This window comes from Borostomias antarcticus, assembly GCF_949987555.1.
Source record: "Borostomias antarcticus genome assembly, chromosome: 5".
In the NCBI taxonomy this organism is placed as follows: domain Eukaryota; kingdom Metazoa; phylum Chordata; class Actinopteri; order Stomiiformes; family Stomiidae; genus Borostomias; species Borostomias antarcticus.
In genome coordinates, this window is record NC_140238.1 from 873,822 (window position 1) to 893,821 (window position 20,000).

General features: G+C 46.1%; 2 protein-coding genes across 5 annotated transcripts in view; one reads left to right on the plus strand and one right to left on the minus strand.

Annotated features, from left to right (window-relative positions):
- Positions 1-15,381, plus strand: part of rbks (ribokinase) — a 40,718-nt gene extending 25,337 nt beyond the window's left edge. For all 4 annotated transcript variants that reach the window (XM_084438158.1, XM_084438159.1, XM_084438160.1 and 1 more), the window contains 3 exons: positions 500-591; positions 2,897-3,079; positions 15,195-15,381. In XM_084438158.1, the coding sequence (XP_084294284.1) occupies positions 500-591; positions 2,897-3,079; positions 15,195-15,368 (449 nt within the window). In that variant the 3' untranslated portion in view covers positions 15,369-15,381. The remainder of the gene's footprint in view (positions 1-499; positions 592-2,896; positions 3,080-15,194) is intronic.
- Positions 15,382-16,176: 795 nt separating this feature from the next.
- mrpl33 (mitochondrial ribosomal protein L33) overlaps positions 16,177-20,000 on the minus strand; it is a 4,701-nt gene continuing 877 nt past the window's right edge. Inside the window, exons 2-4 of the mRNA XM_084438163.1 lie at positions 18,428-18,446; positions 18,059-18,165; positions 16,177-16,317 (exon numbers count right to left, since the gene is read on the minus strand). Of these exons, the coding sequence (XP_084294289.1) occupies positions 16,268-16,317; positions 18,059-18,165; positions 18,428-18,446 (176 nt within the window). The 3' untranslated portion in view covers positions 16,177-16,267. The remainder of the gene's footprint in view (positions 16,318-18,058; positions 18,166-18,427; positions 18,447-20,000) is intronic.

A 20,000-nucleotide genomic window follows, 5' to 3' on the forward strand; every position in this document is an offset into this window, starting at 1 on the left:
ATTACAATGTATGGAACAATGGTTCTCTTACTGTAATTTTAGTCATTGATTGATTTGTATGGTTCTGTTACCTTCTGTCCTGTCCTGTTGGTTCCATTCTACGTTCTGATGATTGAACTCACATGTGAAGGGACTGTAGTACTTGGTAAGAGGTCATTTGAATAGCATGCATGCATTTAAAGTAGTTTTCACAAGAATGGATTCATCTATGTCTTAACAATTACTCTTTAATTACATCCTATGATTTACCGGTTGTGACTATGAATGCAGTCAAAATGGTCCCTTCTTTCAGTGTGTGTGACAGATTGAGGTTGTGACAGATTGAGGTTCTGACAGATTGAGGTTCTGACAGATTGAGGGTCTGACAGATTGAGGTTCTGACAGATTGAGGTTCTGAGAGATTGAGGTTCTGACAGATTGAGGTTCTGACAGATTGAGGTTCTGAGAGATTGAGGTTCTGACAGATTGAGGTTCTGTTCTCTGTGTTTACTGGTTGCAGTCCAGACCATCTTCAACCCGGCGCCAGCGGTACCGGACCTGGAGCCCGGCTTCTACACAGCCTCCACCGTCTTCTGCTGCAATGAGTCAGAGGTGAGATATTCACACACACGCACACACACACACACACGCACACACGCACACACACACACACACACATTCTTACAGGTCCTATGGAATTGGACCATGTGATTAGGATATAGTCATCTACTCAGGGTCAAAGGTTAGCCAACATTCACAAGTCCCCCATGTAGGCCTCTGCTCTTTCACCACCTCTCTGCCCGAGGGCTGAGTCTGCACACACAAACACACACACACACACACACACACACACACACACACACACACACACACACACACACACACACACACACACACACACACACAGTTCTCATCTCTCCTGGGTCATGACCGTTACACATCAGTAGCATGGAAAGCCGCAACCTCAGAAGTTCTATAAACCTCCTGGCATGAAGGGAACGAGCCGGTTCCTTTCCGGTAAAGAGGGGTGTGATGGAGCCTCCTCAAGCCTCACACCTTGGCTGTCAGCTGTGACAGATGACAGATGGGGGCAGGGATTGATGGGAAACGTAGTAAAAACAACAGCAGGGCAGATGTGCGCGGCGGTGAGTCACCCCCCCCCCCCCCAGAGGTAGGAGTGGAGGAGAGGAGCGGTTCCTCCCAACTGCTCCTGAGACGCTTTGATGTGGGCGGGCGGGGGCCACTTCCTACCCAGGTGGACACATGAAAGAGAGAGTCGACGATGGCGAGGCTTTTCTCTCTTTCACACACACACACACACACACACACACACACACACACACACACACACACACACACATTTCAAAGTCTTACATACTGTACATACACGTTTAAACTCACACACTTACCCATTGAAATAAACACACATAAACACACAAACACACACACACACACATTCACCATACAGTATACTGTAAACACTTAGCCTCACGGATTGTCTCTGTCTCAAACCTTTCCCTCTCTCTCTCTCTCTCTCTCACTCTCTCTCTCACACACACACACACACACACACACACGCATAGTTTCCTCGTCTCTTGGCTCTCAGCGTTCAGGAGGCCGTGGTGGTGATTCACCTGCAGAGCGCACAGACAGATTGATCCTGATGAGTCAGAAGACGGCTCTTTCTCTCGTCTGGCAGCCGACCAGGACATGGCGGCGCGGGGGTCTGACAGCGCTGATAAACGGGCCGGGTTATTCTGGAAGTGTCAGGCTGTTCACTGTGAAGACGGGCTGGAGAGGAAGCACTAAGACCCCATCCAGGGTGTCAGACGCCTCCCTCTCAGTCTGGTTGGGGCTCGGACCAGGCAGGTGTTGAGATTCAACAGAGATGGACACTGTGTGTGTGTGTGTGTGTGTGTGTGTGTGTGTGTGTGGTGTGTGGTGTATAAGGGAGTGGGTTTGGTGTGTGTGTGGCCTCAGTGCCATGCTAACCCAGGAGGGAGGGGGTTAGGATGACAAAGTGCAGGCGTTCTTTGATCCGTGGCCCACATAGCATGTTGACATGTTTTATAGGGATGGGAACTGTCTTTGATGTCCGTTACAGACCTCACGCACGCTGGACCGGAGCTTTTAGGGGATGTCCATCACTTACCCCTGTTTCTTGGAGCTTTTAGGGGGTGTCCATCACTTACCCCTGTTTTTTGGAGGTTTTAGGGGGTGTCCATCACTTACCCCTGTTTCTTGGAGGTTTTAGGGGGTGTCCATCACTTACCCCTGTTTCTTGGAGGTTTTAGGGGGTGTCCATCACTTACCCCTGTTTCTTGGAGGTTTTAGGGGGTGTCCATCACTTACCCCTGTTTTTTGGAGGTTTTAGGGGGTGTCCATCACTTACCCCTGTTTCTAGGGACATGCTTATCGATGATTGTTTACTCAGCTTGCAAGTCTATGTAAATAAACTGTTTAAAATGTTTTTCTGTTTCACCTGTGGTGGTGGCTAGGAGTAGGGGTATAGACCGTACGTGGGTAAGCTGGAACCCGGACACAAAATCTACACACACACACACACACACACACTATACTCTGTCCCTGGCAACACACACACTATACTCAACACACACACTATACCAGTGTTTGATGCTGCAGGTCCATACAGGCTCATATCAGAACCAGGGTTTGATGCTGCAGGTCCATACAGGCTCATATCAGAACCAGGGTTTGATGCTATAGGTCCATACAGGCTCATATCAGAACCAGGGTTTGATGCTGCAGGTCCATACAGGCTCAAATTTGGGTCCAGCAATGCCACCTGCACCCACCATGTCTAACGCGTCTCCTCCGCTGGTCTCCTCCGCTGGTCTCCTCCGCTGGTCTCCCAGGCAGAGCTGTGTCTAACACGTCTCCTCCGCTGGTCTCCCAGGCAGAGCTTCTGACCGGGGTGTCGGTGGCGAGCGTGGAGGACGCGGGCCGCGCCGGTCGGGAGCTGCTGAGTCGGGGCTGTGGGTCGGTCATCGTCACGCTGGGTCCCCGGGGATGCGTGGTTCTGTCGGGTCAGGAGGAGCACCACGTCCCCGCCACGCCCGTCACAGCGCTGGACACCACGGTGAGAACGCCGGCCCCGCGGCCGTACCGACTCTAGAATGGGATCACTGCTAAACTAAAATGCATGTATTTAAATGCTACAGCTAAACTAAAATGCATATATATTTAAATACTTTTGGCTTTGTAAACAATAATGTTTTAAATTCCTTATTATTGAGGTGCTGTTGTCAGAAATAATGAATGTTCATAATAACAAGCAGTATAACATAACTTGTAAAGGTTGAATATCAGTCATTGCTGTGAATGTTGATCATTGGACAGTATGCTTTCAGAAATCCCCCAAGCATCAAACACAAAAAAGCTACAGTAGTCTTAGTAAGACAAAACTGTGTGAAGAAGCAGGAGTGATGAATGCCAGGACCTCCACTCAGAAGTCAAACTGTTATTTATTTTAATTTTTTATTCATCGATTTTGCCCAGCGGACTCCGTAGGCTACAGAGAGTAGGCAGAGCAGAATAAGTAGTCTAACTCAGACAAGTTGACAGACTCGTCGCAGAATGAATTGCTATGGACTGCAGGTCCATTGCTGTGGTCATAGACGAGGGTTTAAAGGAGTAGTAAAGGGAAAATGCATGTTTAGCCTTGTTTTATGGTTACTTATGATCATATACAATGGTTCAGATCAAAACGTTGACAAAACTAGCACTTTTGAGAAAGTCTGATAATTGCTCTACCACCGTTTTGGTCATACAATGGATGTGGGTTGGCACCGTGAAAAATCATTCAAAAAACGTTAAACTCTCGATTTCAAAGACAAGAAACTCACCGCGGTGTTAGTTGGCGTTCTGACATATAATTCGCCATAAAGTAAGATTCTAGTTCATCTGGAAAGGCTTTTTTAAATATTTAGCATAGAACTATTTAGTCGCAGCACATACGTGTGTAAACTTCCGCAAACTAGGTAGCCTAGCAACATAAACAATAACAATAGCTACCGTAAGTAGTTCCGCTTCCTGAATCCCCTCTGCGGATTGATCTACACATCTACAACGGTCGCGTCAATACAAGTCAATGGATTTCATAAAATGATCAATAAAACCCTACAGGATTCATACTTTGCGGCGAATTTGATGTCAGAACATAAACGGACACCAATTACCCCCTCAGTGAGCTTCTTGTCTTTGAAATCGAGAGTTTAATATGTTTTTGAATGATTCTTCAAGGTGCCCACCCACATCCATTGTATGACCTAAACGGTGGTAGAGCAATTATCAGACTTTCTCAAAAGTGCTAGTTTTGTCAACGTTGTGATCTGAACCATTGTATATGGTCATAAGTAACCTTAAAACAGGGCTAAACATGCATATTCCCTTTACTACTCCTTTAATGGAAACTTTGCAAATTACCCTCCAATGCAGCTACAAGACGCCATCAATAGTTTCAAAAATCCACAGACATATGTATTGGGAGATATGTTGCTCAGATTGATTGATAGCCTTACACATAACAAGATATTGCAAATAATAATTTAATAAAACTTGACTACTAAAGCCTCCTTTTGTAATATCTAATACTTTACTCATCTGCCACAACAATGTGATGCCTTCATTGAAATATCTTCATTTGGGGGCTTTTCCCTGCAAAAAATGATAAATGCGATGAATTGTGATTAATTAGATTAATTAATTACATCATGTGATTAATTAGATTTTTTTTCCCGATTGACAGCCCTAATTATATTTAAGCAGTCCCACCCATCAGTGTGAGTCTGGTCCAGTGGTCTCTCAGATCTCAGAAGCTCTGGGAGGGCTGTTCTCCACAGACATCGCCAAACGACTAATCACCAGTGGACTGTTTTTTTTCCATTCATTTGAAATGAGCCCTTTCCCTCGCTAAACAAAATAAATCACAAGCCATAAGCTGCAATGATAACTGATATTATTTTAATGAATAAAAAACATTCTACTGGGATTCAATATATTTCATTTTTATCTGAGGGTCTGGACAGCTCCCCTCTGTGTGACTTACTGTATCTGAGCTCTAACGTTATCCGTTTCATTAAAGATTAAAGACAGGACAGAACAGATAGATATTTGATCATTTAACAAGGCACATCCTACAAGTGAGCCTCCACTCAGAAGGCTATTGTGGGGTTTTGATTGATTCTTCTTGGCTGTGGGTTCCTTACTACACGCTTATCTCCCTCAGGAGGTAAAATATGAAACCGGTCGTTTCACTGGGGATGTGAGGACCGTTGAATTTCCTGTTCCTGATTCTAATCTTTATAACGGGGTCCGTCGAGTCATTTCTCACCGGCGTTGTCGTCACAGTGTCCTTGGTGAGATGCTTGCGTTTCCTGTCTGAGAGTGTTTGCGGAGTCTGTGGTCTAAACACAAAAACGTCCTCAGAGACGCGTTGAGGCCCTGATACTGCGTGTCAGAGTCAGCGAGGTGTGTGTGTGCTGAGGGCTGGTGTTGAGTGTGTGTGTGTTGAGGGCTGGTGCTGAGTGTGTGGGTGCTGAGGGCTGGTGTTGAGTGTGTGTGTGCTGAGGGCTGGTGTTGAGTGTGTGTGTGTGTGAGGGCTGGTGTTGAGTGTGTGTGTGCTGAGGGCTGGTGTTGAGTGTGTGTGTGCTGAGGGCAGGTGTTGAGTGTGTGTGTGCTGAGGGCTGGTGTTGAGTGTGTGTGTGTTGAGGGCTGGTGTTGAGTGTGTGTGTGCTGAGGGCTGGTGTTGAGTGTGTGTGTGCTGAGGGCTGGTGTTGAGTGTGTGTGTGCTGAGGGCTGGTGTTGAGTGTGTGTGTGCTGAGGGCTGGTGTTGAGTGTGTGTGTGTGTGCTGAGGGCTGGTGTTGAGTGTGTGTGTGAGGGCTGGTGTTGAGTGTGTGTGTGCTGAGGGCTGGTGTTGAGTGTGTGTGCTGAGGGCTGTGTTGAGTGTGTGTGTGTTGAGGGCTGGTGTTGAGTGTGTGTGTGCTGAGGGCTGGTGTTGAGTGTGTGTGTGCTGAGGGCTGGTGTTGAGTGTGTGTGTGCTGGTGTTGAGTGTGTGTGTGCTGAGGGCTGGTGTTGAGTGTGTGTGTGCTGAGGGCTGGTGTTGAGTGTGTGTGTGTTGAGGGCTGGTGTTGAGTGTGTGTGTGTGCTGAGGGCTGGTGTTGAGTGTGTGTGTGTGCTGAGGGCTGGTGTTGAGTGTGTGTGTGTGCTGAGGGCTGGTGTTGAGTGTGTGTGTGTGCTGAGGGCTGTTGTTGAGTGTGTGTGTGTGCTGAGGGCTGGTGTTGAGTGTGTGTGCTGAGGGCTGGTGTTGAGTGTGTGTGTGCTGAGGGCTGGTGTTGAGTGTGTGTGTTCTGAGGGCTGGTGTTGAGTGTGTGTGTGCTGAGGGCTGGTGTTGAGTGTGTGTGTGCTGAGGGCTGGTGTTGAGTGTGTGTGTGCTGAGGGCTGGTGTTGAGTGTGTGTGTGCTGAGGGCTGGTGTTGAGTGTGTGTGTGCTGAGGGCTGGTGTTGAGTGTGTGTGTGCTGAGGGCTGGTGTTGAGTGTGTGTGTGTGTTGAGGGCTGGTGTTGAGTGTGTGTGTGTGTTGAGGGCTGGTGTTGAGTGTGTGTGTGTGTTGAGGGCTGGTGTTGAGAAGAGTGTTCAGCAGAGTCCTTCAACACAGGAGATTCAGTAAAACACAGTCAAGAAGGAAATTGGATGTAAAACTTTCACCACATGAGCATTTGTTCTTTAACGTTCCCGACCATCTTTGAAGCCGTTCGTTAGCCTGATGTTTGTTATTTAGTTGCCCACAACTCTGTGGTCACAAGCTGAATGGGCTGAATGGGCTGTGGGCCGGGTTACAAAGGAATATCTTTGTTCATTTACTCTAATCTTCCACCAAGAACCCTAGTGAAACAAGCACTCAAGCAGGAAGGAGACAATAGGACTTTCTTTGTCTTGTGGTGAGTTAGCTTCATTCTGTTTGCCCAAGAGGGCATTGAAGAAACAAGATGAAAGTATTCAAAATGTCCGTCCTTTTTCTGTCCTATTTTCAGTTTAACTAGTTCTGATATCCATTGGAGCACACAATAACTAATTGGCCATTTAGCCTTGTTCATGGAAATGCGGTGTGGAAAATGTTCTACGGACACACACGTATGTGCCACCTATTGGCTGCTGTGGGTAGTGCTATCACTATCACTAATTAGCCATTTATTCGTCCTTAATGACATAATAAATTAATAAAAATGTCCCTGTCACCATCCACGCGGGACCCTTGCCGGTACCTGTGGTAAATATGAAAGCTGTCAGTTGGACGGTGTCTGAGGAAACGGCTCATTACCGCGCCCGGACAGTTTCAGTGAACTTTTATAGTAGCTCAGTAATTTAGGCTTAGAAAAATGTTTTAAAATACATTAAAATGACTGAATAATAATAGATGAATAAATAATGTTTTGTTGTTGCCTAAAGACAACTGGCAATTGTCAACCACCATGTTATTCCTTTCAGATTCATAAAACTTTATCGTCCATCGAATATACATCAACAATCTCAATGATGAATCTTGATATGTCTTCAGGCATTGGAACGTCATGACTATACAATAGAATATTATCTACTCCTTTTATGGCATCCTTTAGAAGGTCAGAAGAAAGACAGTGTGCTGTTTCTGACACACAGCTCGAGCTTGTGAGAGCACCAGAGTACCCAGAGGCAACAAGTCTTTTCATTACTGAGGTAGTATTACATGTTCTGTGCACAGCCCCTGATAGCTCCTGCCTCAGTGCCCCACTAGACGGGCAGCAGGCAGCCTTGATGTGCAGTGAACAAAACCCTTTGACTCTTAGACCACTTGTACTGTATTTGACCCCCATCCCCTAACCCACCTACTCACAAACGCACACACACACTCCCTCTCACTCACACACACATTCAAACTCAAGCACACACACGCAATCCAGCTCTCTCGCCCCGAGGGGAGACCCCCCCCCGTGACTCACCTCTCAACCGTGCACCAGTCAGCAGAACTCAGGGCCATACTGCGGTCGGGTCTGGTTGGTTATTTGGCAGCGCGTTCCTCCACCCTCCCCCTCTGCTTTGATGCCCCCATAAATTCAACAGCGCTCAACTCCTTTGGATGTCCTAATCCCTCTTCCAGTAACCCCCCTGCTCCCTCCCGCCTCTGTGGTGAAAGGGGGAAAACACACACCAGATTGCTATCTGGACGGCTAGACAATCTCTCTGCTTTCCCCCTCTTTCTTTTTTTACTAAGTTGCAGTTAGGTTGTCAGGCTGTCTCGTATGATTTCTTCTCCAGAAACTTTGACCTCATTAATTAGCTTGATTCAGTGTTGCTGTGTAAAGGCAGTAGAGTTTGCAGTGCAGTGAGTTTGCTCATTGTGTGTGGATATGTGTGGGTTCATATTTGTTTTGTGTACAGTAGGCTTATCTTTGTTTTGTGTACAGTAGGCTTATCTTTGTTTTGTGTACAGTAAGATTATCTTTGTTTAGTGTAGGCTTATCTTTGTTTAGTGTGGGCTTATCTTTGTTTAGTGTAGGCTTATCTTTGTTTTGTGTACAGTAGGCTTATCTTTGTTTTGTGTACAGTAGGATTATCTTTGTTTTGTGTACAGTAAGCTTATCGTTGTTTTGTGTACAGTAAGCTTATCTTTGTTTAGTGTAGGCTTATCTTTGTTTTGTGTGGGCTTATCTTTGTTTAGTGTAGGCTTATATTTGTTAAGTGTGGGCTTATCTTTGTTTAGTGTAGGCTTATCTTTGTTTAGTGTAGGCTTATCTTTGTTTTGTGTACAGTAGGCTTATCTTTGTTTTGTGTACAGTAGGCTTATCTTTGTTTTGTGTACAGTAAGCTTATCTTTGTTTAGTGTGAGCTTATCTTTGTTTTGCGTACAGTAGGCTTATCTTTGTTTAGTGTAGGCTTATCTTTGTTTAGTGTGGGCTTATCTTTGTTTCATGCGGGCTTATCTTTGTTGTGTGTACAGTAGGCTTATCTTTGTTTAGTGTAGGCTTATCTTTGTTTTATGCAGACTTATCTTTGTTTAGTCTAGGCTTATCTTTGTTTAGTGTGAGCTTATCTTTGTTTAGTGTAGGCATGTCTTTGTTTAGTGTAGGCATGTCTTTGTTTAGTGTGGGCTCATCTATGTTTAGTGTGGGCTCATCTTTGTTTAGTGTGGGCTCATCTATGTTTAGTGTGGGCATGTCTTTGTTTAGTGTGGGCTCATCTTTGTTTAGTGTAGGTATGTCTTTGTTTAGTGTAGGCATGTCTTTGTTTAGTGTGGGCTCATCTTTGTTGAGTGTAGACATGTCTTTGTTTAGTGTGGGCTCATCTTTGTTTAGTGTAGGCATGTCTTTGTTAAGTGTGGGCATGTCTTTGTTTAGTGTAGGCATGTCTTTGTTTAGTGTAGGCATGTCTTTGTTTAGTGTGGGCTCATCTTTGTTTAGTGTAGACATGTCTTTGTTTAGTGTGGGCATGTCTTTGTTTAGTGTGGGCATGTCTTTGTTTAGTGTAGGCATGTCTTTGTTTAGTGTGGGCTCATCTTTGTTTAGTTTGGGCTCATCTTTGTCTCGTGTAGGCTGCTGCTGGACAGAGAGGAGTCTGGATTCGAGGTGATGACACGGCAATATCAACATTGAGTCACTTGCGGTTTGTCGCTGTTTCAGCTCCTGTTCACCAGAGTTTTAACGGGGGCGTTTGTGTGCACAATGTATTCGGTTGTAGGGTCCGCATGTTTCCACTGTATCAGATGTCCAGGCCTTCCCCATGTACCTCAGAGGACAGGCCTTCCCCATGTACCTCTGAGAGGACAGGCCTTCCTCATGTACCTCAGAGAGGACAGGCCTTCCTCATGTACCTCAGAGAGGACAGGCCTTCCTCATGTACCTCAGAGGACAGGCCTTCCCCATGTACCTCAGAGGACAGGCCTTCCCCATGTACCTCAGAGAGGACAGGCCTTCTCATGTACCTCAGAGGACAGGCCTTCCCCATGTACCTCAGAGAGGACAGGCCTTCCCCATGTACCTCAGAGAGGACAGGCCTTCCTCATGTACCTCAGAGAGGACAGGCCTTCCTCATGTACCTCAGAGAGGACAGGCCTTCCCCATGTACCTCAGAGAGGACAGGCCTTCCCCATGTACCTCAGAGAGGACAGGCCTTCCCCATGTACCTCAGAGAGGACAGGCCTTCCTCATGTACCTCAGAGGACAGGCCTTCCTCATGTACCTCAGAGAGGACAGGCCTTCCCCATGTACCTCAGAGACGGGCTGCGTGTGTGAACGATATACAGTAGGACCCCACTTATCCGAACCCAACGGGACCGAAGGTCGTTCGTATCTCTGAAATGTCCGGATGACTGAAACATATGTTAAAATGCACCAAATTCAATAAGTGGTATACTTGTTCCATATAGACTCATAATAGACCGATAAATACCCTTAATTACTTGTGAAAATGCATCAAAATTGCAATCAAATAGCCAACTAAACTCATATAGCCTAGCCTATAATAGACCTACAGTAGCCTATAATAAAATAAACGAATTTCCTCTTGAGTGCGTGCTTTGATCAAATACAGTACTTTATTCTCAAATGAGGCCTACGCTGTATCGATAGGCTACTGTATTCGCAGAACAAAATGGTATAGCCTAAAACAACCTAACATTAGAACAATTAGAGCAAATGACAATCAATAAATAAATAAATAAAATGACAGACAAGTTGTCGTGTCTTAGGCTATTGCAGCCTAAACAACCGATGTAGGCTAACGTGGCCTAGGCTGTAGGCTATTATTTAACAAATACAGTAGGTCTAGTAGGCTAATCTACATGCTCACAACACGTCTGTGTTCCCGAAGTCCATTAACTGGGAACGAAAAATGACTCGATGCTGCTTCAGGTTGCTGACGCGCTTTCTGGCTGCCAAGGAATGCAGCTCTCGCGCAGCAGACTCGTTTGCGTTTTGCACTCGACATTAAAGTAACAAAGAAATTAAACTTGACAGTAGACTACAGCCTACAGGCAACATGTAGGTCTACATACAGTTCTGTTTTTATTCACAGTAGGATACAGTACGTGTTTATTATGACAGATTGAAATGCAAGTAGGCCTACAGTACTGTAATGAAAATCCCACCAGTAACCAGATAGCCTGTCCGGTAGACCGGGAGGTTCGGATCTCTGAAGTTCGGATGAGTGTGGTCCTACTGTACATGCATGGCTTCATCTCCCACATACACACATGCATAAACACACACCCGGGCACGCAGGCAGTAACACGCAGGCGCACACACGCAGGCGCACACACACACATCTTCCCCCAGACCTTGGGTGGCCTAGGCCCCTACTGGACTTGGGGGGTGGGGTTCTGTTGGGAGCTGGGGTTCTGTTGGGACCTGGGGTTCTGTTGGGAGCTGGGGTTCTGTTGGGAGCTGGGGTTCTGTTGGGACCTGGGATTCTGTTGGGAGCTGGGGTTCTGTTGGGAGCTGGGGTTCTGTTGGGAGCTGGGGTTCTGTTGGGTTATGTTGGGAGCTGGGGTTCTGTTGGGACCTGGGGTTCTGTTGGGAGCTGGGGTTCTGTTGTAGTGGCCAGACAAAACAACTTTGAGGTGGTCTGGACAATCAGCGTCATCCCGGCTTCTCTCGAGCGAGAGGAGGCAGACGAGACCAGCCCTGTCCAGGAAGTGGTAGGAGGGGAATACCCCTAGAGTTCCTCACCTCATGAACCATGACTGCTGGCGAGCAATGATGTCACTTCAGTGGATCGGCATTCTTCTTCCACTGAGTCCTGGACCTCACATGCTAACCCAAACTCTTACAGCGCCATTCAGCAACTCCCTTCTACGTCCGTTCAAGCTCCATCTTACATGACATTTGTCTTCATTGAAAATCAACAGTCTGACTTCAAAGAGGGAAGCAAAAACAGGAGACCAAAACAAAGAGCGGCAGATAGATTGAAGACATGTGTGCTTTGAGAATCTTTAATCTGGTCAATTAAAAGCACTTTTGATCTCAACGTCTTCACCGACCGTTACTGTCGGAGGAGCCGACCCCCTGCGTCCCGAACGCCTCCGGACACGGGAGCCTCGGATAGCGTGAGTCATGGCTGCCCGCGTCCCAGGGGGTCTTTAGTCTCTCCGAGGGGTGTTTTATCGACGGTAGCCTCAGGCTCAGGAAGGGGAACTGCTGCCTTGTTGCGTCTGAATGAAAACAGTCAGGGAGGTCATGGCGAGACGGGTGGTGGTGCACAATGGCGCTTCTTGTCCTTTATATCTTGTCTGACGGGTTTCTCCAGACCCAGGAATGATGGGGATTTAAAGTATTTTTCAATTTAGAAGTGGGATTTTTGCAATGTAACATGTAATTGGGATATGTTCAAGAAAACAGCACAATACTGTAACTACAAATTGTGCCTGGAGAGCACAGACCTCTGCCCATGAATGCATTGTGTGGCTGTATGCGCATGCATGTGCAAGCAGGATGTTTGGTTTTGCTGCATTCGTTAGTCGAGAGCTTCATACCAGTCCAAACCATCTGTGATCTTCCTACATCGAGATTCCGTCCAAAAAATGGAGGCGTACAGGCCGCTGTGATTGGACGGCTCTGTGAAATGTAACAGGTTCTAAGTTCCACTCCTCCACCGAGTTTCAGAAAAATCGGTCTGGTAGTTTTTGCGTAATCCTGCTAACAAATAAATAAACCGATAAACACACGCCACCAAAAACATTCTCACCCTGTGCTTCCGCTGCGGCGAAGGTAATAAAAGGCTATACAGCCTTAATAACCATCTATGATATCTGACCCAGGTCTTTTATTACGTCTTTAAGACTTGGGTCTCAGGCAGAGCAGCGACAGAACATCGGAGGTGAAGGTTTAGTGGACGGAGCATCACTGCTTATCCACCACTACCGCTGCGGTGGGGTGACTGACCGGCCTCCAGATCTAACCTCGGCCAGGCTGGGTGGAGGGCAGCGTCAGAGGGGGTAGGGGATGGTCAGCGGGGCAGAGGGGATAGGGGATGGTCAGCGGGGCAGAGGGGGTAGGGGATGGGCAGAGGGGGTAGGGGATGGTCAGCGGGGCAGAGGGGGTAGGGGATGGGTAGAGGGGGTAGGGTATGGTCAGCAGGGCAGAGGGGGTAGGGGATGGTCAGAGGGGGTAGGGGATGGGCAGAGGGGGTAGGGGATGGTCAGCATGTCAGAGGGGGTAGGGGATGTCAGCAGGGCAGAGGGGGTAGGGGATGGTCAGCAAGGCAGAGGGGGTAGGGGATGGGGATGGGCAGAGGGGGTAGGGGATGGGCAGAGGGGGTAGGGGATGGGCAGAGGGGGTAGGGGATGGTCAGCGGGGCAGAGGGGGTAGGGGATGGGGATGGGCAGAGGGGGTAGGGGATGGGCAGAGGGGGTAGGGGATGGGCAGACGGGCAGAGGGGGTAGGGGATGTCAGCCCCGGTGAGCGTCACACGAGATGCGGCGCTGTCACATGCCCGTCTCGGAAAAGTGAGGCGTTCTTTTCAACATGAGAGAGGAGGACGGTGACGCATATAGGAAGCACGTCATGAAGGGGTATGAAGTATCACGGGGCATGAAGACACTCAGGACTGGAAGTCTTGTGTTGTTGTTTAGGAAATACAGTATTTGGACAAGGGACTGGGAGTGGTAACACTAGAAGCGCAGGGCATGGGGTTCATTTGATATAGTCTTGTAATGGAAATGGGATGGAAGTTTGTGGCCCCATAGGATGTCTGAACGTTCAATCTTTAGTTTGTATTCATATGGATTCATGGCCAATCTTGGTTTGGAAGCGACAGATTCAAAGGAGAAAGGAGGGTTGGAAAAATGACAATAAAAAATCTTCAGGCAACCTTGTGAAGTGCCAGTCTTTTCTCACACAACGCTGTGCTGTCATTGGTCACCTCAAGTGTTCTGTGGGCGCCGGCCACCTCCTTCCCTGCAGAAGGAGACTGGGGTGTGGACCAGGCGTTGTCTCTCTTTGTCTCAACCAGGACTGTGAACCCGGGAGACTTGCCAAAGCCCAGCCAAAGTGGGACTGTTCCAGTATTTCCACACGGTTATAACCCAACCCAACAACCAGACAAACACACAAACACACCACTGGTTTAAACATGGAACTCTTCCCAGCCCATTAGATATTTCACCCCTGAACTCTGTTTTTCCATTAACCCGCCAATCCCTGGGAGTAAAACCACAAGTGACCTTTGAGCCTAGCTTTAGCCTCTTTGTTGGCGAGTGTGTGGGGGGTGGAGGAGGGGTGGTCACTGCGAGGGGGGGTTGAGGTGTTCAGGGTGCAGTGAACTCTCCGAGAGCCGATAAGGGTGAGTAATGGACCAGGCCTGTGAGAAGCGTCAGCGGGGGCCGTCTGTGGTTTGAAAGCGCGTCGCCACATTCCTCCACGCCGTTTCCCATCAGTGATCTAACCACCCACCCTCACCCCATCAGTTTACCCCCCCTAGGCGTGTGGTACTTTCCGTCATCCTTGTCAAAAGTGGGAGAGAAATAACTTGGTGATGGATAGACAACTCCAACGGTTTGGATCTTCAATCAAGCAGGATTAGTAAATTACCTAGCCAGCTAGCCAGCTAAACAATTAGATATAAAAACACAGCAGCTCATCATCTTGATATATGGACTAGTTGAAGCTGAGTAAATCACACCATATGAGTAAATCATACCATATATCTTTGAGTTACATTAATCTGGTTTGTAAACCAATACAATTGTTAAATGACCATCCTCCATATTTAATTAACATACAATATAATTTCAAAACAGTTCAAAATAATCCTCCCATGTTTGTCTTTTGAGCACATGACAGCTTAATTGGGCCCCTGTGACACAGCCGTCTACAATTTGCTTCATGTGATCATAACATCTCATTGTGTTCTACCAGTGGGTATTATTGTTGAAAGGTGATGATTCATTCGCTGTAGAATAACTGGCAGTTTCAGACCAGTAGCTCAGATGTGAACATGAAAAGCATTTCCAGAACATGGTTGTCAAGTATCATAGCACCCCCTACTGCTGGCAACACTCATGCATGGAGGCAGAAACCTCACAAAACAACTGCTTTCCTGTCTTAGTTGGGGTTTGGAAGCTGGACTAACGGAACAATGTACATTCTTTCAAACCCTAGAGAGGAAGTCGGGGACAGTCTGCTGAATCAAAAAATGACCAAGTTTGTTGTTTGTGTTTGTGCCTAGGGGGCTGGGGACAGCTTCATCGGAGCACTGGCGTTCTACATGGCTCATTATGCTACGATGACATTGGATGAGATGGCCAGGAGAGCCAATCAGGTGGCAGGAGTGAGTGTACAGACCATCGGCACACAAGCTTCTTATCCCTCCAGGAAGGAGCTACCGGCTGAACTGTTCTAAAGCTTCATCTTGCACACTGGGACAATGTCTGTCTGGACACCTCTTTGTCCTACCTCTTAATAAACACTTGCAAATAAAATAATGTAACAACTGCCTTCTATTAAAGAGAATTACTCAGGTAGAAGTATCATGTATAGATTTAAATGTATGATTTGTTCTCTACAAGATATTCACATCCAGATATACACATCCAGCCTTATTTTGACAAATGGAATCTATGTTTTGCGTATTTTATGTTCAGGACTCAATAATTTAATTTACAGGGACAATTAAGCAACATGTCATGTGCCATCAACTCCCAAGGTTTTACCATGGTTGAATATAACAGTAACTGTATTGTAAAATGTTACAACTCCTTGTTCATACAGTGTGAAATATAGTTATTCTATATTCTCATATCAATTATGACCTGACTCAAAAAATACTTTGAACATTTTCTTGAGCATATCAGGATGGATTTTGATCATTTGCGACACAATATTTAACTGATTACAATGCATCAAGCACAGCTAAAATAGCAACTACTGTTTGACCCGGGTGTGCATTACTGCAGAGAGGATAGGCCCTTTCACAATATTGCTCAATAACTTTGACGTGCGTTTTGCGGCCATGAAAACAAATGGAACACCAGCAGCACACTTAAAGGCAAAAAAAATAGAAAATTTGATTTATAATTTCTGTATTGCAGTTTTTCTTTTTGTTTAATCCCAGTTTTTAAGTGAGTCAATATTTGTTGGTCTTGCTTGCAATAAATCCAAAGAGAACGTGGGTCCTTGTAACTCAGCATCTCAGGAATGATGGTGGACTTGACCCCTTTAGCACCTTGGTTCAGTGTAATTTTCTGCTTGAATGGTGCAAACACAGTCTTAATTGTCCATAGTTGTAGCTGTAGTTCATGGTTAAATCGACCTAATCTTCTTCTTTTCATGGAAGAGGACGTGCTGGTTCACTGCAGAGGAAGAGAGAAGATTCCCCTGAAGCTATTAGATGCAATAATGTGATGAAAAGCCAGTTCAGGTTACTGCAGTTTAATGCATCTTCAGAATTCCCTCCCAACAGACCATTCATCAGTGATGACCTGATAATAACCCAGGGCATTTATTAAGATTATCTTACAGCAAGAACTGACTGAGCAGGTACTGTACTGGAACATTACAACAACTGGGATTGCTTCAAATGAAATAGGCTAGTTCACTACAGCTAATGAAGTAGACTAGTTCACTACAGCTAATGAAGTAGACTAGTTCACTACCGCTAATTAAGTAGGGTAGTTCACTACAGCTAATGAAGTAGGCTAGTTCACTACAGCTAATGACATAGACTAGTTCACTACAGCTAATGAAGTAGACTAGTTCACTACAGCTAATGAAGTAGGTTAGTTCACTACAGCTAATGAAGTAGACTAGTTCACTACAGCTAATGAAATAGACTAGTTCACTACAGCTAATGAAGTAGACTAGTTCACTACAGCTAATGAAGTAGGCTAGTTCACTACAGCTAATGAAGTAGGCTAGTTCACTACAGCTAATGAAGTAGACTAGTTCACTACAGCTAATGAAATAGACTAGTTCACTACAGCTAATGAAATAGGCTAGTTCACTACAGCTAATGAAATAGACTAGTTCACTACAGCTAATGAAATAGACTAGTTCACTACAGCTAATGAAATAGGCTAGTTCACTACAGCTAATGAAATAGACTAGTTCACTACAGCTAATGAAGTAGGCTAGTTCACTACAGCTAATGAAGTAGGCTAGTTCACTACAGCTAATGAAATAGGCTAGTTCACTACAGCTAATGAAATAGACTAGTTCACTATAGCTAATGAAATAGGCTAGTTCACTACAGCTAATGAAATAGACTAGTTCACTATAGCTAATGAAATAGACTAGTTCACTACAGCTAATGAAATAGACTAGTTCACTACAGCTAATGAAATAGACTAGTTCACTACAGCTAATGAAATAGACTAGTTCACTATAGCTAATGAAGTAGGCTAGTTCACTACAGCTAATGAAGTAGACTAGTTCACTACAGCTAATGAAGTAGACTAGTTCACTACAGCTAATGAAGTAGACTAGTTCACTACAGCTAATGAAGTAGGCTAGTTCACTACAGCTAATGAAGTAGACTAGTTCACTACAGCTAATGAAATAGACTAGTTCACTACAGCTAATGAAGTAGACTAGTTCACTACAGCTAATGAAGTAGACTAGTTCACTACAGCTAATGAAATAGGCTAGTTCACTACAGCTAATGAAGTAGGCTAGTTCACTACAGCTAATGAAGTAGGCTAGTTCACTACAGCTAATGAAGTAGGCTAGTTCACTACAGCTAATGAAGTAGGCTAGTTCACTACAGCTAATGAAGTAGGCTAGTTCACTACAGCTAATGAAGTAGACTAGTTCACTACAGCTAATGAAATAGGCTAGTTCACTACAGCTAATGAAGTAGGCTAGTTCACTACAGCTAATGAAATAGACTAGTTCACTACAGCTAATGAAGTAGGCTAGTTCACTACAGCTAATGAAGTAGGCTAGTTCACTACAGCTAATGAAATAGACTAGTTCACTACAGCTAATGAAGTAGACTAGTTCACTACAGCTAATGAAGTAGGCTAGTTCACTACAGCTAATGAAGTAGGCTAGTTCACTACAGCTAATGAAGTAGGCTAGTTCACTACAGCTTACCAAATGGGTCATGTTTGCGCAACACCAGTTTTTCCCTGAGGCGGTTCCTCTTGGTGTTGAAGCAGTAGCCTGTACCAGCAGCACTCACCATTTGCACCAGGATAGTCCTAAAGTACAAAGGGGTATATTTAGTGCTCCCTTCCCATCCAACAAAGACTTAATGCATAGTTTTATCCTGATTAATCTGTCTTGGGCCCAAACATGTTCGAAAAGGAAAGGTGGGTATAGTATCTAGTTACAGCTTAATTAATTAATTATATTTATTAATTTACTTATTAATTATAATTACTTAGATTAATTAGCAAAGGCTTAGCTGACTAACGCTATAGCTACATTCTTAATATATCTTACGGAGAATGGGTCACTTACTTGGACTTTGCTTTGGCCACTTGTGAGGAAAGAGAGAAGAAAATGACATTAGACCAGCCAAATGTATAGTGTTAGCTAGATGGCTCTATGGAGCCATCCACACTGCAAATATCGCACACATAAACACATTGTACACACACTGTATATACCTGTACACGCATCGCACACCATTTTCTATTTTGTAATTTGCACTGTCCTGTCTGTTACTAAAACGGTGTGTAAAAATGATAGGCCCGAGTGATGTAATCGTTTAAATCAGATTCTTTGACAGACTGTGTGACTAACATTTTCAAAGCAACGCATCTTCTTTGACTTTTCTGGCGTTGTTGGCAGGCCTGGTGCCCGATACGCAGTAACCCTCGACCATTGATACACGACAATCAACAACGCCCATCACGCTGTCTCTTGCGCGGTGTTGGGTCAATCGGACCACATTGTCCACTTGATTCCTTCTTACAGGCAGAAACTGAAACTCTTCAGGCCTGTTGTGAGGACATTCAAGACATGGACCAGCGAGGAGAAGACCAGCGCCTGGCTGGAACGGGCTGACTGTGACGGGGGCTACGTTGACTGGGCGGGCGCAGAGGCTGGTAACAGTCTAGACGCACACAGACACTGTGACATCATTCCTCAGCTACTGAGAGGACCAGTGCGTTCCAACGTGCTTCAGGACAAGCGACAAGCTACAGCAACGACAAGCCGTGGTTCACATCCAAACTCAGGAAACCAAGGCTGGAGAAAGGGGAAATCAGAAGAGTGGGGACAACGACCGGTTTAAAGAGGCCAAGTACAGATTGAGCAAGGCGGTCCAGGAAGCAGAACACCGCCAACATCAGTTCTCAGAGGGGAATCATACACCTGCTGTCTGGAAAGGCCTGACAGATAAACTATAAACCAAAATCCCCCCAGTCAACTGACGCCTCACACCTTGCCAATGACCTGAACAACTTCTATTGTTGATTTGAAAAGCAATGGAACCTGTGCACTGTCCTTTTTAAACTCAAACTAAACAAACTCCACCCCCCCCCCCCCCCCTCTCAGCAGCAACCCTGTCCCCCCCGCTGACCCCCCCTCCCCCGCACCTCTCTATCCTAGAGGGGGACGTGAACCGCCTGTTCAAGAGACAGAAGGCGGCCAGACCTGATTGTCTCAACCTCCATCTTGAAGTACTGCACTGACCAATTGTCCCCGGGGTTCACTGACATCTTCAGCGCCTCGCTGCAGTCATGCCATGTCCCAGCCTGCTTCAAGACCTCCACCATCATCCCGGTTCCCAAGAAGGTGAAGATCACAGGCCTGAACGACTACAGACCCGTCACCCTGACCTCTGTAGTCATGAAGGTCTGTGAGCGCCTCATCCTGGCCCATCTCAAGACCATCACAGACCCACTCCTGGACCTCCTGCAGTCTGCATACAGAGCCGACAGGTAGTGGCTCTTCACTACGTCCTACAGCACATGGATGAGGGCACTTAAACCAGGATTTCTGATTTCAGCTCGGCCTTCACCACCATCCTCCTGGCCACACTGGAGCACGGTCTCTCCCTGCTACTCCACCTGCAGGTGGATCACAG